General features: G+C 41.5%; 1 protein-coding gene across 2 annotated transcripts in view; it reads left to right on the plus strand.

Moving 5' to 3' along the window:
- SDF4 (stromal cell derived factor 4) overlaps positions 1–18,173 on the plus strand; it is a 71,165-nt gene that overhangs the window by 33,579 nt on the left and 19,413 nt on the right. For both annotated transcript variants that reach the window (XM_088458642.1, XM_088458641.1), the window contains exons 3-6: positions 2,435–2,571; positions 3,556–3,669; positions 10,275–10,433; positions 16,618–16,793. In XM_088458642.1, coding sequence (XP_088314768.1) covers positions 2,435–2,571; positions 3,556–3,669; positions 10,275–10,433; positions 16,618–16,793 — 586 coding nt within the window. The remainder of the gene's footprint in view (positions 1–2,434; positions 2,572–3,555; positions 3,670–10,274; positions 10,434–16,617; positions 16,794–18,173) is intronic.

The raw sequence follows: 18,173 nt of genomic DNA on the forward strand, positions 1-18,173 counted from the left end.
CTTGGCAAACTAATCAGCTCTTTTGGATTTCAGTACCATCTGTATGCAGATGATACTCCAATCTACCTATCTTCCGCAGATTTATCACCATCTGTACTGGTCCGTGTCAATGAATGTCTTTCTGCAATTTCATCTTGGATGTCATCTCGCCACCTGAAACTTAATATTTCTAAAACAGAATTAATTATATTTCCACCAGCCAATAACAGTTACCAACCTGATCTCTCTATCACTGTTGATAACTCGACAATCCACCCTGCCCCACAAGCTCGCTGCCTTGGTGTCATCCTTGACTATGAACTGTCCTTTGTTCCCCACATTCAATCTGTCTCAAAATCATGTTACGTACATCTAAAAAACATATCCAAAATTCGTCCATATCTCACACAAGACAATGCAAAAACTCTAATCCATGCACTTATTATATGCAATAGCCTCCTTACTGGTCTTCTCAAAAACAGGCTATCGCCATTACAATCAGTTATGAATGCAGCTGCAAGGCTTATCTTCCTTGCCAAACGTTCATCGTCTGCTGCCCCGCTCTGTCAGTCCCTCCATTGGTTGCTGGTTTTCTATCGTATTCAATACAAAATACTCTTACTTACACATAAGGCTATTAACCAAACCACACCAACATACATCTCTTCACTCATTTCAAAATATTTCCCTACCTGACCTCTCCGCTCAGCACAAGATCTGCGTCTCATTCCCACGCATTACTTGCTCCCATTCACGGTTACAGGACTTTCTTCGGGCTGCACCCACTGTATGGAATGCCTTACCACGCACAATACGACTTTCCTCTAGTCTCCATCCAAGCGATCCCTGAAAACTCCCCTCTTTAGGCAAGCTTATCAGATCCCAGAACCACCCACATAACCTTCATAGCCTCCATATCTAATTACATCCCCTTTCACAGTCCACACACAACCTCACACATTGTCTTTCTCTCACATCCTCATGACATTTGGCCACCATTCCGGTGTGAATGGATCATGCAGCCCACCAAGAAACTGTGCATTCTGGCTGGACCAAAATGCAATATATAGCACCTATCCTTGTGTATCAATGCCTATTTCCCTATAGAATGTAAGCTTGCGAGCAGGGCCTTCCTACCTATATACAAAAAAAAAAAATATGGTAGTTGCTCAAATCAGCTAATTGCATAACACTGGTGCTTGTAAATTTCGGGGTTTACTCTGAACACAGAAAAAAAAAGAGATTTGCCCCCCAGCACGCTGCAGCAAAAACAATACTTAAATCCTACATGATAATAGAGATTTAGAGGTATTAGTTACATACATTTGCAAATATATGAATAAGCGTCAGGCCAATCGTCAAGGCTCCTCTATACTGGCATCCCTAACATTAAGGGGTTCACGTCCCAGAAGCAAGGCACCCCAAAAAAATTCCAGCCAAGGGTGATCGTGAAGTGTAAAGAAAAGATGTGTAAGGATAAATCAATAAGTGTTAATGAAATGAGAGAGAATTAAAATGACATAAAGAATATACAAACAAATAGAGAAGTGATAAAAGTATTCTATGTGAATTACATGCACATAAAAACAATTATCTAGACAATGACAAAAAATATAATTCAAAAAATAAACAGTAAACCAATAATATATATATACCAATTATTGTTATGACTGAACACTGTGCTCCTTATTGCAAATGATACAAAGAAATGTTTGTCATAAGTAGCCTTATGTTAAACTTTGATACAAAGTGAATTCATGCTCCTGTGAGTAGATGCTGCAGCAGATAGAATTTAGCTGAATAGTCCAGAAAATCTTGATGATGAAAAAAAAATTATGAAAATCAGGCAATCTGTCCAAAATCATATGTTTTTTCAGGTTTTGATAAAGTAGTCTCTGTAAATTAGATTATAATGAAATGTTGGCTCCTATTAGTATATTCAGAAGCATGTGTTTTCAACTGCACTTATTAACACTTCCACCGCTAATCAGAAAGTTGAAATAGTTATCTTTTTCTATATCTATTATCTTTGCAAACATACACAGCAACTTGGCTGCATCTCTCCAGTACTCCATTTATATTTATCAAAAATAGTTCATTATCAATAGGTTCATGCGCCAGAATTAAGTGGTTCTATAACTTTTTATTTATCAAGTGGCTGGCGATGGGTGATTTATGGAACTGTGTAGTCAAATTATGCACAATTTGATACATGACCACCAGAGACTGTGAGAGAAACTTGTGGCTTATTCCTGCTGAAACGCAGGTGGCCAGTGACCAAGTTCACAGACGAGTGCTGTCATTGGGCCACTGCACTAGCCAGATACCAGTATGTGTGTCTTATGTGGCCATCTTGGCATTCTGAATATGACTACTTTTCTTCTGTATAGTTGTTTGTCGAAATCCACAAGATAGCTCTCACATTTTATGGTGATTTCTCCCCTCCGTTTCTAAGGGTGGACAGGAACAAGGATAAACAAGTAAGCGCACAAGAAATGCAGCGCTGGATCATGGAGAAGACTGAAGAGCACTTCCAGGAAGCCGTTAAGGAGAATAAACTTCACTTTCGAGCTGTGGATCCAGATGGTGATGGTAGGTGATGATTGTCGTTTGTCTATAGGAATGGCATTTACATATGCCAGAAATGCTGCTACATGTTGCCAATCTGTCTAACACCACTGCAATTGAAATGTAAATTTGAGAGTCTGTCATTCAAAGCTATAAGGGGCAAATTGACTAAAGGTCAGTTTTAATCGAATAAAAATCGATCTAAATCACACATTTACTAACATGATATTTTTTTTTTAAGTGTTAGTAAATGTGTGATTTAGCCCCTGAAACATCGATGTTGATCAATATTAGATCGATTTTTGATCAATTCAAATTGATGTTTAGCAAATTTACCCCATAGTCTTAAATTCACTGCATTTATAGGGTGTGTTGTATAAAAGATCAACAGGTAATACGTCGACACCAAATGGTCGAAGGCAGTGGGTCGACGGGGTCAAAAGGTAGACCCAAAACTGGTCAACAATTTTTTTTTTTTTAAGTGTTTTAAGCCTAACCCTCCCCCAATTCCCTAAATTTAACTGGAGCCTAAACCTCCTCCAAGTGCCTAAAGCTGGGTACACACAGAGATATATTGCCCATTCCATTTCACGGGTGATATATCTACAGTGCCTCGCCAGCTGTGTCCAGCGGATATGTCTGTGAACGACGTAGTTGAGTTGTGAAAGGCGTACACTTTATAAGTGTTTAGTTCAGGGGTGGGCAATAAGCGGGCCGCTAACTGCTGTTGAACTGCACATCCCAACATGCCCTGCTAGCAAAATTCGGGCATGGCATGCAGGGATGTTTAGTCCCACAGCAACTGGAGGGCCGTTTAATGCCCACCCCTTGTTTAGTTGGTCAGACAAGATGGACAGTTGGTTAGTTGGATGAAAATAGGTTAGGGATGTGGCCAATTTCATATGCAATCTTCTAGATGAATGTCCACAATATAATCTGCTTTATTTTTCTGACACTGAAGTGCTCTCTATTACATCTCATACTGGTCTGTTCATTTTGTCACGGCAGGACACGTGTCCTGGGACGAGTACAAGATCAAGTTCCTAGCCAGTAAGGGCTTCAACGAAAAGGAGGTTGCTGAAAAGGTGAAGAACAACGAGGAGCTGAAGATTGATGAAGAAAGTAAGTTTTGTTCGTAATTCTGATTCCTCCATAATGTAATTGGCACTGTGAAGTTTTTTGTATTCTGTAGATCACAGGTTCTCAAACTCCGTCCTCAGGACCCCAAACAGTGCATGTTTTCCAGGTCTCCTCGCAGAATCACAAGTGAAATAATTAGCACGTGTCAGTGAGTAATCAGTACACCTGTGCACCTACTAGGTGACCTGGAAAATGTGACCTGTGTGGGGTCCTGAGGACCGAGTTTGAGAACCACTGCTGTAGATATTTGGATACATCTGTTTTTAAATTCAGTTCTACTCACATTTTGCCAATTGAATCAATTAGTTTGCAGCCTGTCCATTGCCTTCAAAATTTAGGATTAGGTATTGCTACGTCCTAATGAGTGGGAGGCTACATTATCATAACATAAATTTAAAACAAAAACTTACACCCCAAATAAGGTGGTTCCCAATTAGGGGACCATGCTGCTTAAGCTTTAAGCCACAATAAGTACACCTAAAGCATATCTGTCCTCTACTTAACCATGTCACCAAATAGTCTACCTCTTAACTCCCCTTACACTAGCTAACTCTTTATATCTTCCTTTTGTTTCCCCCTTACCTTTATAATGTAAGCTCTATGAGCAGGGCCTTTCTGTTCTCATCACCTACTGCTCTTGTAAACCAGATACACTACCTCCTTGGGCTCTCTGCCCCTGGACCTCAATCACATGTTTTTGTTTTTTTTAGGTACATTAGACCTGTCATTTGCACCCATGCTGACAGCTAAAGTTTCAACTGATGCTGTATTTTTCAATTGCACACATTGCATCAGTGGCTGTGTCGAGATTTGTAATGCTATTTTTACTGTACTGTTTTACACTGTATTGTCTTTATGTTTTGCCCTCTGTACGGCGCTGCAAAACAACTGTGGCACCCTGTAAATAAAATGTGATAATTAGAAAGGCTGTAAGATGGCGTTACACCTTTCTATAGGCTTTTATGTTTATTGTTGTGGTTTATTTCATCAAAGAAATTGTCAATTTGTGGAACGTTATTATATGCAGCACATCTTTGCAATGGAAATTCTTTTGATTCATCTTTGTATAATGTACTTTCTTCTCAAATATATTATTATTAATAATAATCATCAATTGTTTATATAGTGCACACATATTCCACAGCACTTTACAGAGGAATGTTTGGTCATTCACATCTGTTCCACCATTAGTGGAGCTTACACCCTGTAGTCCCTAAGAAAAAGGAAAAATGCACCCCCAGCGCTCTGCAAAGGACCAGCAATGAGACTTGAATGCTACATGAAAATAGAAATACAGAGATCTCAGTTCGCATGTATTTGCAAAGATATGTTTAAGCCACCAGGCCGTGTCAAGGTTTCTCTGTTCTGGTCGTCCCTAACTCTGTTATCATAACACCCACTTTGGGTCATATAATTGCATACAGTTAAGCTACATGATAATAGCACATACATTAATATATCCAAATTGAGAGCCAACTCACCTGGAGGAACCCCAAAATTTGTAGTCCTTACATGTACACATACAGAATTTTGTCAGAAGCCAATTAACCTACCAGTATGTTTATGAATTGTGGGAGGAAAGTGGGGTACCCGGATGGGGAACATTTGAACTCCACATAGTTAGAACAGCTTGGTGGGAATTGAACACAAGACCTTAGTGCTGTGAGTCAGTCAAGCTAGCCATTACACCATTACAATTATGTATTAAAAGTAGGGGTGAGCGGGTTCGGATTTCTGAAATCCGAGCCCCCCCGATCCGAGGCCGATCCGAGTCAGGCTCGACTTCTCCCGCCTGACTCGGATCTGAAATCGAGGCAAAACGTCATCATCCCACCTTCCGGGTCTCGCGGGTTTTGGATCCTATATAAGGTACCCGCATCGGCGCCATTTTCTCACTCTGCTGTGGACAGTGAAGAGGGAGGGTGGGAGTTAGGGCTGGCTGGGCTGTGTAGTGTAGTGTAGTGCTGTGCTGCTGTTGTCCATAGGGGCTGTGTCCACTACTTCAAAGTCCATAGGGGCTGGCTGGACTGTGTTGTGCAGTCAGTTGTCCATAGGGGCTGTGTCCACTCCAAAGTCTTGTGCAGTGTCCCAGTCCTAAAGGGGTGCTGTAGTGTTGTCCAGGGGGTGCTCTGTCCGTCAGGGGTGCTCCCCCCAAGTGCTAAAAAAAAAAATATTTTTTCTGTGTTTGTGAATTGTGTGCACTGTGGCTGCACGTGCATCAACAAAGGAGCAGCGCCAAGCGTGCGCCTGTGTCCCATAAGTAAAAGGCCGGCTTGTCCATTAAAGGGTGCTGTAACCCCCAAAGGGCACTCCAAACAAAATAAAAAAAAATATTTTTTTGTGTTTGCGAATTGTGTGCGCAGTAGCCGCACGTGCATCAACAAAGTAGTGCCAAGCGTGCGCCTGTGTCCCATAAATAAAGGGCGGGCTGGATTGACCGCTAAAGGGTTCTGTAACCCCCAAAGGGCACTCCAAACAAAATACAAATATATTTTCTGTGTTTGTGTGCGCCTTAGCCGCACGTATATATTAATATAACATAAATGGAGGACCAAACTTTCTCCGATAAAAATAAAATAGGGAAAGATCAAGAACCACTTCCTCCTAGTGCTGAAGCTGCTGCCATTAGTCATGACATAGATGATAACATGCCATCAACATCGTCTGCCAAGGCCGATGCCGAATGTCATAGTAGAGGGCACATACAATCCCAAATGACAAAGTTCTGGAAAATGACTTTGAAAAAAACATTTAAATCATCTGAAGAGAAACTTAAACTTGCCAATATGCCATTTACGACACGGAGTGGCAAGGAACGGCTAAGGTCTTTCCCTATGTTCATGACTAGTGGTTCAGCTTCACATGACGATGGAAGCCCTCCTCCCGCTAAAACAATCAAACGAGTTAAGCTGGCAAAAGCACAGCGAAGAACTGTGCGTTCTAAGAAGATATCACAAATCCCCAAGGAGAGTCCAAGTGTGGTGGCGGTTGCGATGCCTGACCTTCCCAGCACTGGACGGGAAGAGGTGGCTCTTTCCACCATTTGCACGCCCCCTGCAAGTGCTGAAAGGAGCACCCACAGTCCACTTGCTGATATGCAAATTGAAGATGTCACTGTTGAAGTACAACAGGATGAGGATACTGGTGTAGCTGGCACTGAGGAGGAAGTTGGCGAGGAGGATTCTGATGGTGATGTGGTTTGTTTAAATCAGGCTCCTGGGGAGACAGTTGTTGTCCGTGGGATGAAAAAGCCCATCACGGTCATGCCTGGGCAGAAGACCAAACATTCCACCTCTTTGGTCTGGCAATATTTCTATCCAAATCCGGACAACAACTGTCTTGCCATATGTACCATATGTAAAGGTGAAATAAGTAGGGGTAGGGACGTTAACCACCTAGGAACATCCTCCCTTATACGGCACCTGCAGCGCGTTCATAAAAAGTTACTGTCAAGTTCAGAAACTTTGGCTAAGACCATAAGCAGTCCAGGGACACCTAAATCCCTTTTTCCTGTTTTATCCAAGGAATCGGTGGATGAGGAGGATGAGGACGACATCTTGCCTCCGTAGAGCCAGTTTGTGCAGGGACACATTAATTGCCAGCTTGTTTTGTGGGGGCCCAAACAAACCAATCATTTCAGCCACAGTCGTGTGGCAGACCCTGGCGCTGAAATGATTGCTTTGTTAAAGTGTGCATGTCCTGTTTATACAACATAAGGGTGGGTGGGAGGGCCCAAGGACAATTCCATCTTGCACCTCTTTTTTTTCTTTGCAGTATGTACTGTTTGGGGCCTAGTTTTTCAAACTGCCATCCTGTCTGCCACTGTAGATGGGCCACGTGTTTGTGCCGCCCACTCGTGTCGCTTAGCATAGTCATCCAGCTACCTTGGTGCAATCTTTTGGCCATAAAAACAATATTGTGAGGAGTTCAGAATAGACTGGAAATTAGTGGAAATGAAGGTTATTGAGGTTAATAATTGCATAGGAGCAGAAAAACCCACAAATTCTGTGATTTAAGCTGTTTTTATGCTTTTTTTCAAAAAAATACAGATCCAAAACACAAAACCCAGAACCCAAAACACGGAAGGGTGGTTTTGGCAAAACCAATCCAGATCCAAAACGCGAAGAAAGATCCAGATCCAAAACCAAAACACAAAACACGAAAAGTGGTCGGTGCACACCCCTAATTAAAAGCTTTAAAAAAATTCATAAATCTGTGCAAAGTTGTAGTTTTCTAGTCACTGTGCACCTATTTATTTCTATGAATTTTCAGTTGCATCATATAGTTATATACCAGAAATATTCGACTGTTCAGAATAGGTGTCAGAGGGGGTTGGTTACGGGATCCTGGTGGTCAGAATCCTAACGCCGGCATCCCGACAGGGTTAGGATTCCGACACTCGTCGGTCAGTAACCTACCCCCCCCCCTCTCTCTCTACCCCTACCCTAACCCTCCCTACCCGGTGCCTAAACCTATCCTCCCCCACCCCGCACCCTAAACCTCCCCACTTAGTGCCTAACACTAAGCCTATCCCTAGTGCCTAACCCTCCCCCTAACTGCAGTATTTACCATCGTTATGCTGGTGCCGGGATTCTGACAGGTGTCGGGATTCCGGTGCTGGCATTCTAAGCGCCGGCATCCCGAATGTCGATATACAGACCCGTCAGAGGATACTGAAAGTTGTTCCGATGCCTGGTTCTATCTGTTTTATAGCAATGTAGAATACCTTGTTGATAATTTTGTAAGAAAAGCTTTTTATCTTTTGAATGTTTGATTTTTTTTAAACTAAAGATTGTTTACAAGTATGATTTGTGTACTGATTCCCACAAGCCATTTAAGGCTTGTTATAGTTCTGTTTTTAATCTCCACCTCATTGAACTTCATTGTGGTTAGAACTTGTCGGAAACTAGCTGTCGCCGAGACTTCCCCTGAATGGTGTAGGAACAGTTTTACTATCAACGAGTTGACGTCACCTCCGTTTATTTCACGCTTTTCTTGAATTGTGATAGTAATAACAAAGGCACCGAACAAAACCTCTAGAGCTCTATATGTAAAGAAAAGGAAAGAAAGATATTTGTGGGCTATATAAAAGCTTCAGAAGAGCAAGGTTCTCAATGTGTGTCTGGCTCTCTGATCCAACCATAAACCTCTGGGTTTTTTTTTTTTTTGTTAAACCATTAACACACAAAATAAATCCTGTATGTTTGTTCTCCCACAACCCAATCTGTTGTACATAACACAAGGTTTGTCATGTATTAATATTGGGAAACAAATGGACAGTAGTTATCTGTGGGTTTTTGTTTTTTTGTTTTTAATGGCCTATTTACCAACATGTACAAATTCATTGAAAATGCAAATTGCAGTTTCTTCTATGCAAATGTTGCCAACACTAATATACTATGTATAAATAAATGTAGAAGTAACGCCAACGTGTTCCTGATCTCTGTAACCTAAGGAGAACTAATGGGTTCCCTCAATTTAACCCAAAGGAAATAGGATAGAAAACAGGACAGTATCTCCGGTGCTGATAAAGGTCCTTTATAGATCAAAGCTTTGACACTTCTGCTTTGCAAAACTAGTCCTTTATCTCTATAAATGGGAGCCTAGCAAGTTAAAGGTAGTGTCCGCACTTACTATATGTGGTCAAACACCCTCTTACCCAAGCATGAAATATTGGCTGCATTTGGCAAATCTTTGTAGGATAATAGTTAGAAGGGAGCATATTTGTTGTATGTATTTTTCTTTAACACAAAATGCATTATGTAAGGACAGATTTACTAAGAAGTCACCAGTTGTCTTTAGAAGATTAATTATAAATGTTCTGGAATATTCGTGGCTAATTAGGTTTTGCTCCCAATAGGGTTTCGTGCAGATTACAGCCCAATATGATGAAATATCTTGTCTAAAATTGAAAACCTTTGAATGTTGATAGACTGCAGTAACATACCCGCCATAATTTCACATGAATGCAACCATTGTCTGACTGCAGTGGTGGCGCCTGATCTTTAGTATGAGTGGTGAATCGCTGCATCTCTGTGGCTACGCCATATATGTTCTGGTTTGGTAGATTTATAATCCAATGTATTTCAAGACATATAATTTGTTCATATTAACCTCACAGTGCCATTGATTTAATAGCACTTAGGGGTCCATCCTACTCCATGCGAAGGGTGCGAGTTGCAGTTGCAACGGTGTTAAAATGACGGAAACAGTCACCTCGCACACATCGCGGCCCGCTCTGAGCCCCAATTCGCTAAATTTGGCTTTGAGCCCTATGGGGCTGTGATCACTTTTAAGCGAATCTGGGATACAGTCAAGCACGCCCATTGTTGCAATGACTCGCACCTCCGAGAACATCGCATGGAATAGGATTGACCCCTTAGTTTAGGTGCATAACATGTCTAATAAATATTATGACATAATTGTAAAGTATAGTAAGTTTTTCTGCAATATGAATATTTTACTAAAAACTTATTTGCCCTCTTCTTTTACATTTATTTGTTCCTAATTCTGGATTGGGCCCTCAGCAGCAAAGCATGTGTTTAGATAGACCTATGTAAAGGAGCATTCTTCTATTTCCCCTGCAGCACAGGAAGTTCTAGATAACCTCAAAGACCGCTGGTTCCAAGCAGACAACCCACCCGCTGACCAGCTCCTGAATGAAAAGGAATTCCTGTCTTTCCTGCACCCAGAGCACAGCCAAGGGATGCTCAAATTCATGGTGAAAGAGATTATCCGTGACCTAGGTAAGAACATGAATGAAGCTGCAATAATGGCCCCTCTTGTTCACCAATAACTGTAATTTCTGCAGCATCTAGGGCCTGGGCGTTTTGGCTCACCGCATGTTCCCACCCACTAACTGCAGCTCCGTCAGACATAACATGTGGTCACTGCTTACAATGATGTGGTGATTATGGCAAATTGTTACTCTATGCAGAGGTGCAGATATTAATATCATGCAGCTAATGACCAGATTATATAAAGCAGTGGTTCCCAAACTTTGTGCCATGGTACCCTGGGGTGCAGCGAGGCACTTAAAGGGTGTCTCTAGTTGGTGGACCAGGACCAAATCAAGTTATTTATGGTCAATGTGATAGGCAAACCAGTGATGGTGGCATGCACATGGCATCTATTCACCAGTGGTGAGCGATTCACCGTAATTTCTCACCCGTGGGACACTGTGGGTGGCACCCGGCATGTTGTTTAAGCTGGAGTGCCGCCAAAAGAGCAGGGTGCATTCTGCCCGTTTGAAGTCTGGCAGGGTGCGGCACTAAAACAGCCTAGCGGGAATGCTAAATAAACTTTTGGTCAAGGGGTACCATGAAAAAAATGCTTATAGTCTAGGGCGCTGTGATTCGAGAAAGTTTGGGAACCACTGTCATAAGATGTTAGAGAGGTCACATGTAGAGGGCTATATTGTTCTCGCAATGCAATTACAAAGTTGTGCTGACCAAAAATGCAATCTGTTTTGAATAATGTGATGTCTCTCGTCTGCTCTATCTCTTTAGGTTAATAGTGACATATTAAAAAATTTATCACACCACCATGACCTCTGTATTAAATGGAACACTCAGAAGTACAGTACCTATATAAACATGGACACTCCTATGGATAAAAACAAAATAAAGTCTCTCTCATTTAAAATCAAGGAGCTTTGACCTACGTCTGGAATTCTGTCTTCTAATTACTAGTAGTAATTAAATAATTAATCTACAATAAGGTTATGAAGTTTTTAGGAACATATGCCTTGCCTCTGTACATCTACCAGAATAAATCTTTTAAATGTGTTTTGTACTTCAGCACGGAGTTTGAGGAACGGCTTCCTGTACTTTTTACCAGAAAATTATCATCTCATAATCTCAATAATCATCTGTAGTTTTGCTGTCGCAGACAAAGTTTTAATCCTGGTTAAGCAAAAGTACATGGTGACTCGCAGCAAACGGACAGTATTAGCAAGCAGGAAGAACCGGTCTTTCCGGTCAGCTCCTGTGCAAAGTCTGTAGATAAAGGGTGTACTCAGATTTTCAGTTCAAAATGTATCTGATATATGTGCATATAAGGGAGTATCCTCAATAGGAAACTCTTCAGTGTAGAACTTAAAAAATGTATGGGAAATCCCATGCGCATTGTAAATATATTACTTTGTGTAATATATAAAATTCTTTAAAAACAACAGCAACGTGCAAAATGCACTCTCCTCTGATTAGTGACAAAAGCCTTGGAGAGATTTACCCTGATGTCTGCCAGTGGTTATTACACAAGTAATTGGGATGTGGTGTATGACCTGCCGGCTATCTGTCCTCTTTCTTTATCCATTCTTTGTGGCTATGGATGCCCCAAGAGTAATAGGGCACCATAATAGTTTACGCTGGCTGATTAGGATGAAATATTTTCATGCATTGGTGCTAATTGCTTTTGCCTTGATAAAACAAATGACGGACTTTGGAGATTCATTTTACTGATGTCTGCCAGTATTTCTCAAAAGTGCAGGCGTTTCTTTTGGGGTGAGTTTATTAGAACTTCATGGGACAAATTCAGTTCTTTGTTGGGCGCCCAAATGAGCTATTTAATTGCTCAGGCGCCCAAACACCAATTGAATTTTCCTCCATGGACCATGTTGAAAAAATTCTCCTGATATATAATTATTTGTGGATGGTGATTGAAAAATGGAGTCTAATATAAAAAAAGGACTTATTAAAAAGGTGATTATAGAAATATGTTAAATGTATCTACAGAAAGGACTATATAACCAAAATTCAATGCAAAAGGTAATGTATCAACATAAATATAAAATAATACTTTGGAATAAAATAGACTGAAATGGAATAGAATTCCTTCTCTCATACGGACACCACATTTGTGGGGCTGAATCTGAGTAAAGAAGAAAAAAAAAGTAATGCTGGGGTACATACTGTACGATCTGCACAACCAACGATATCGCTCAACGATTTCCCTTTAACTTTTCTGTAGTGCAGGACAAACAATATTGGGTGTACACACTGATAGATCTCTATGATATATTTCAGTGAAGTCATCCTGCCAATCTCTTAACATGCAAATTGTGATGAAATCATTAAAGTTGGCCTGCATGTAGGGACGACCATGGATGATATTCTCGTCTATGCAGGAACGCGCATCGTTAGTCGTTCGCTGAATAAAAATTAACTTTATGAACGATTTATCGTTGATTGTTATCATTCATTAAAATGGTATCGTGTGTGTACGCACCTTAAGTTGCTAAAATCCATGTTACACTGCAGGTGGCCAGGTGCAGTATGCAGGGGTCTAGATTTGGGAGTGGCGTGTCCAATATGGTTTGTTCTAAATGCAAAGTTACTTGCTGCTTGCTCACAGCTCAGAATCTGCCCCTTGTATGTGTGAGAGGCTGAGGTAGGCCTGTGTGGTGTTTTTTCTCTTTGGTTCTGGGTGGGATTGAGCCACAAGATGTAGTAATGATTATATCGGTGGCTTGGGACAAAGGATTGCCTGGGCTTTTGTGTCATTCCAGGGCCTAGCATTTTTTTTGTAATTCTAACATTCTTAGATTAAATATTGGTTTGGTCGCTTTAGATTGCTGTCAGCCATCTTGCGGTGTTTGGACCTTTTCAGCCTAAAACCACTTTTATAAGATGGTTGGTTTAGGTTTATTTCATTTATTGAAATATAAATGAGGAAAATCTATGATAAAAATGAATATTCTTCATCAGTAACTAAATCATTTGACTTTGTAGAATGATGGTGGAATTTTAGCTAAATTCTGTTTGTATTTTCTTCTATATACTGATATAAGTATTCTAATATGCTGCAAAAAAGACCCAAGATCTGTAGAAATAAGCAATCAATATAGTAAAATATAATACTAGCTGTACAATGAACTAGGGTTGACTAAAATATTAGAAAATAATTTCCAGATTAATTAATACATGGTGTAAACTTGGATTGGTCAAGATTGCAACATTCTTTTTGGTCATACTTGCACCATAATCGCAGTCTGAGATGTCAGGACGGAATGGGTATGTAATGTCGGCTGTCGGGGATGCCTCTTGTCAGAATACCAACAGTGGCATCCCGATGTTTGGTATCCCGGCAGGGGTCGGATAAGTATACTTACCCTCTCCCCCTAACCCTCCCTTCTTGTAGCCTAACCCTCCACACCCCGCAACCTAACCCTCCCTGTTAGTGGCTAAACTTAAATCTCCCCCCTACGTGCCTAAACCTAGCCCTCCCCCTTTAGTGCCTAACCCTAACCACCCCCCCCCCCCCCAGGGGTGCCTGACCTAACCCCACTACGCTCCCTAAACTTAACCCCCCCACCTGCTAAGGGCGCCCCGAACTTACATGGTTGGGGTTGGCGTTCGGGCATCAGGATTAAGATAGGCGTTGGAATTTCGACGTCTATCTTAAGTCCCTTGTGAGGATTTCCCTGTTGGTATTGAGACCAGCGGCCACCAATCTCATAACTACATCCCATCAGGACACCACAGTCTGTTCTTACTCTGTAGTACTCTCTGACCTAATCAAATCACCTTTTTCTATGTATAGGTGTAATGACTCATACTGGAGGCTTGAACCACCTCTGTACAAATGGTTCATGTAAAACACAGCAAAATCCCTCTGACTCTGCACTTCTTTTTTTTTTTGTTGTACTTTCATGGGAGGGGTATAAAGTAAAAAATATATGCATAAGACAGAAACTTTAGAGAGCAAAAAAATAACATGACCATAACATTTAAAATTTATTTGCTATGCTTCTAATTACCCTTACAAACCCTTATTTAAAAAAATGCATTCAGCAGTCTGTCGCCTGATTTGAATTAGGTTTGGGATACATATTCCGCAGCGCTTTACAGAGAATATTTGACCGTTCACATCAGTGCCCCAGAACTTAATATTCATATTCCCTGCCATGTGCGCACACACACACACACACACACACACACACACACACACACACACACACACACTTTATTTTTGTCAGAAGCCAATTAACCTACCAGTATAATTTAGGATTGTGAAAGGAAACCAAAGTACCCGAAGGAAATCCATGCAAGCACAGGGAGCGTATACAAACTCCACATAGATAGGGCTCGGTGGGAATCCTTAATAAGCATCACCAGTACATGTTCCACTAGTCATAAAAAAAATACTGTGTGATAACCGTTTCTACAATATAATATTCCTAAAATTAAAATTGCCTAATTACATTTGTCACAATATTAATGTATAGCACAGTGCAGAATATGAGATTAATCTATTCTGCTATAATGAGACTTTCATTTAATGGTAATAAACTTCCCAACAATCTATAAGAACAATCCTGTGCTCGGCATAGCAACAGGGAACTCCAGAAATGTATAAATTAGAAACTAAACAGTCCAGTGTCGGATAGCGTTTGTCCTGTTAGGTATACATCATGCACAAATTAAGATGAGGGTCTGAGCTGGTGATGTGAATTGGTTGTGCAAACCCCTATCCATTTTATATCCAATAAACCAACAGTTGAGCTGTGCCAAGTTAACAGAAAGATAGGATAACAAAGTGGCCAGTTGTTCCCACGCTTTAATCTTCTCAACCAGACTAAATATGCCGGAACCAAGAATGAAAACTGATAACTTGTTTCTCTACATGGTTACATATAATGAATGAGAGAAGGCCCTCCTACCTGTCCGTCAGTGCTTAGTATATTTTGTTACTTTTTGTCCCCTATTTTAAGGAATATGCTGGTGCTATGTAAGTACATGCTACTCAATTATGTATTTTGTTGTTTTCTTACTGTTATGGGCCCTCATTCAGAGCCACTCGCTATTTGCGGTCGTTCGTTCTAAAACAAGGGGTGGCTATTCAAATGAACCGTTCGCTGTTTGCGGTCTGTTCACGCCTCTAGGTCTGAACGAGCGAACAAAACATACGCTCGTTTTTTTGAAAAATACGCCCCCTGGCCGCTCGCATCCTACGTCATGTCCGCTATTTATTAGATTAATCGAGTACATCGACCAGGGTATGAACTGCTCGCTATTCTTGTGGTTGGTTTTTGCTACCACAATTTTGCGAGCAGTTCTGGCTATAAAAGAACCCAGTGACGTGGGCAATGACGCTGCTGTTTTAATTATGCACACCCATAAAACGCCCGTTTTGACCTTTAAGCACGCCTGCGATCGGATCTTCACTCCCCGTTTTCAAGCACCTTCCCCTGTTACCACCCACATACGCCTCTTTCTGTCACTCAAATTATCAGGCATTCGCTATTTTGCGAGCACATGAATTTCGGCCGCACTGAGTGGTGCGCGCATGCGTATTACTATCCGTACCCATGCGCAGTTGGGCAAATATCGCTCGGAGCGAACGAGCAGCCACTTGCGTCCGGCTCTGAATCAGGGCCATGGTTTGCAACTTATTTTTAGCAGTTGATATAGGTGATACTTCTGATCTTTAGTTCATTTCAAGTTATGTTTCACAGAGATGTTGATTAAATGGAGCCGTGTGTGTGTCAATTTAGACCTTAAGCTTCAAAGTGGCAGACTGATGTGAATGACTGTAACACTCTCTACTGCTGCACTATATAAAAAAACCTGTTTTAGCAATAATACTTGTCTGTTTGCAGTTAGCACATCACACACACACAGTGCGTTACATTGAAGGGTTCTTTATGTCACACTTCCTTAGCCCATTGTAACGGGGTAAAATGGAGATTAAATGGGCACAGATGGTAGACAAAGGTAGAAATGTAAAAAGCAGTAAAACTAAAGTTACAATTGGGGAAGGGGCACATGGTGGGGGGGGTAGCACTGAAAGGAAAACTGCAAATAAACATGTTGAAAACATCCAAACTAATGTTACAAACAAAGTCCTAGACATGCAGAAGTTACATGTGTAATATAATTGCCAATTCTTGAAAGTGGGTGAAATAAACTTCTCATGTCTATCACACAGACCAAGATGGAGATAAAAAGCTCACCCTGTCTGAGTTCATTTCTCTTCCCATGGGCACAGTTGAGAACAAACAGGCCCAGGAAATTGATGATGAATGGGTCCGAGACCGGAAAAAAGAGTTTGAAGAAGTTATTGATTCCAACCATGATGGGATTGTCACAATGGAGGAGCTGGAGGTTAGTAAATAAATTTTTATTGAACAATAGCACAGCATTTTTAAAATATAACTTACATGGTATAGGGAGAACATGTATTTTAGCAATATACAGGTATCCCACATAGGGGTCAGTAAAATACATTACCGAATGGTGGAGTATTATAGAACAAAGACACCATTTCAGTGTTAACCCTTCTTTTTCAAGACCTCTGCAAATCGCCCTGGCATGCTGTCAATCAACTTCTGGGCCACATACTGACTGATGGCAGCCCAGTCTTGCCTGATCAATACTTGGAGTTTGTCAGAATTTGTGGGTTTTTGTTTGTCCACCCGCCTCTTGAGGATTGACCACAAGTTCTCAATGGGATTAAGGTCTGGGGAGTTTCCTGTCCATGGACCAAAAATGTCAATGTTTTGTTCCCCGAGCCACTTAGTTATCTCTTTTGCCTTATGGCAAGGTGCTCCATCATGCTGGAAAAGGCATTGTTCATCACCAAACTGTTCTTGGATGGTTGGGAGAAGATGCTCTTGGAGGATGTTTTGGTACCATTCTTTATTCATGGCTGTGTTTTTAGGCAAAATTGTGAGTGAGCCCACTCCCTTGGCTGAGAAGCAACCCCACACATGAATAGTTTCAGGATACTTTACTTTTGGCATGACACAGGACTGATGGTAGTGCTCACCTTTCTTTCTCCGGACAAGTGTTTTTCCAGATGCCCCAAACAATCCGAAAGGGGGATTCATCAGAGAAAATAACTTTACCACGGTCCTCAGCAGTCCAATCCCTTTACCTTTTGCAGAATATCTATGTCCCTGATGTTTTTCCTGGAGAGAAGTGGCTTCTTTGCTTCCCTTCTTCACACCAGGCCATCCTCCAAAAGCTATCACCTCACTGTGCGTGCAGATGCACTCACACCTGCCTGCTGCCATTACTTAGCAAGCTCTGCACTGGTGGTGCCCCAATCCCGCAGCTGAACCAACTCTAGGAGACTGTCCTGGCGCTTGCTGGACGTTCTTGGGCATTTTTTTCTAACATAGCTGGTACACAGTTCCTTACAATTTAAAAGCATGACACTTGTTTATGATAAAAATTCCTTCGATAGATAGATGTAAGCCTTATTGAATCTATCTATCAATCATTAAAGTCTCCCCGGTTTAGGGGTCTGCCTGTTCGTTCGGTCTAATCTCTTGAACCAATTGATGGATTTTGATAGGATTTTCACTATTCTATACAGAATTGGTCAAGGGAGCAGGGCCGCAACTAGGGGGGGGCTGGAGGTGCACGTGCACCGGGTATGCCGCTGTACCTGGTGCCAGTGACCTCCAGCCCGGCGCTGCAGAGAGGCTCCAAGCCGGACGTCCGCTGGTAATATTTATTACCAGCGGGCGCCCGGCTCCT

The sequence above is a fragment of the Taudactylus pleione genome, unplaced genomic scaffold, assembly GCF_031769625.1.
Source record: "Taudactylus pleione unplaced genomic scaffold, aTauple2 ptg000845l, whole genome shotgun sequence".
Classification (NCBI taxonomy): Eukaryota; Metazoa; Chordata; class Amphibia; order Anura; family Myobatrachidae; genus Taudactylus; species Taudactylus pleione.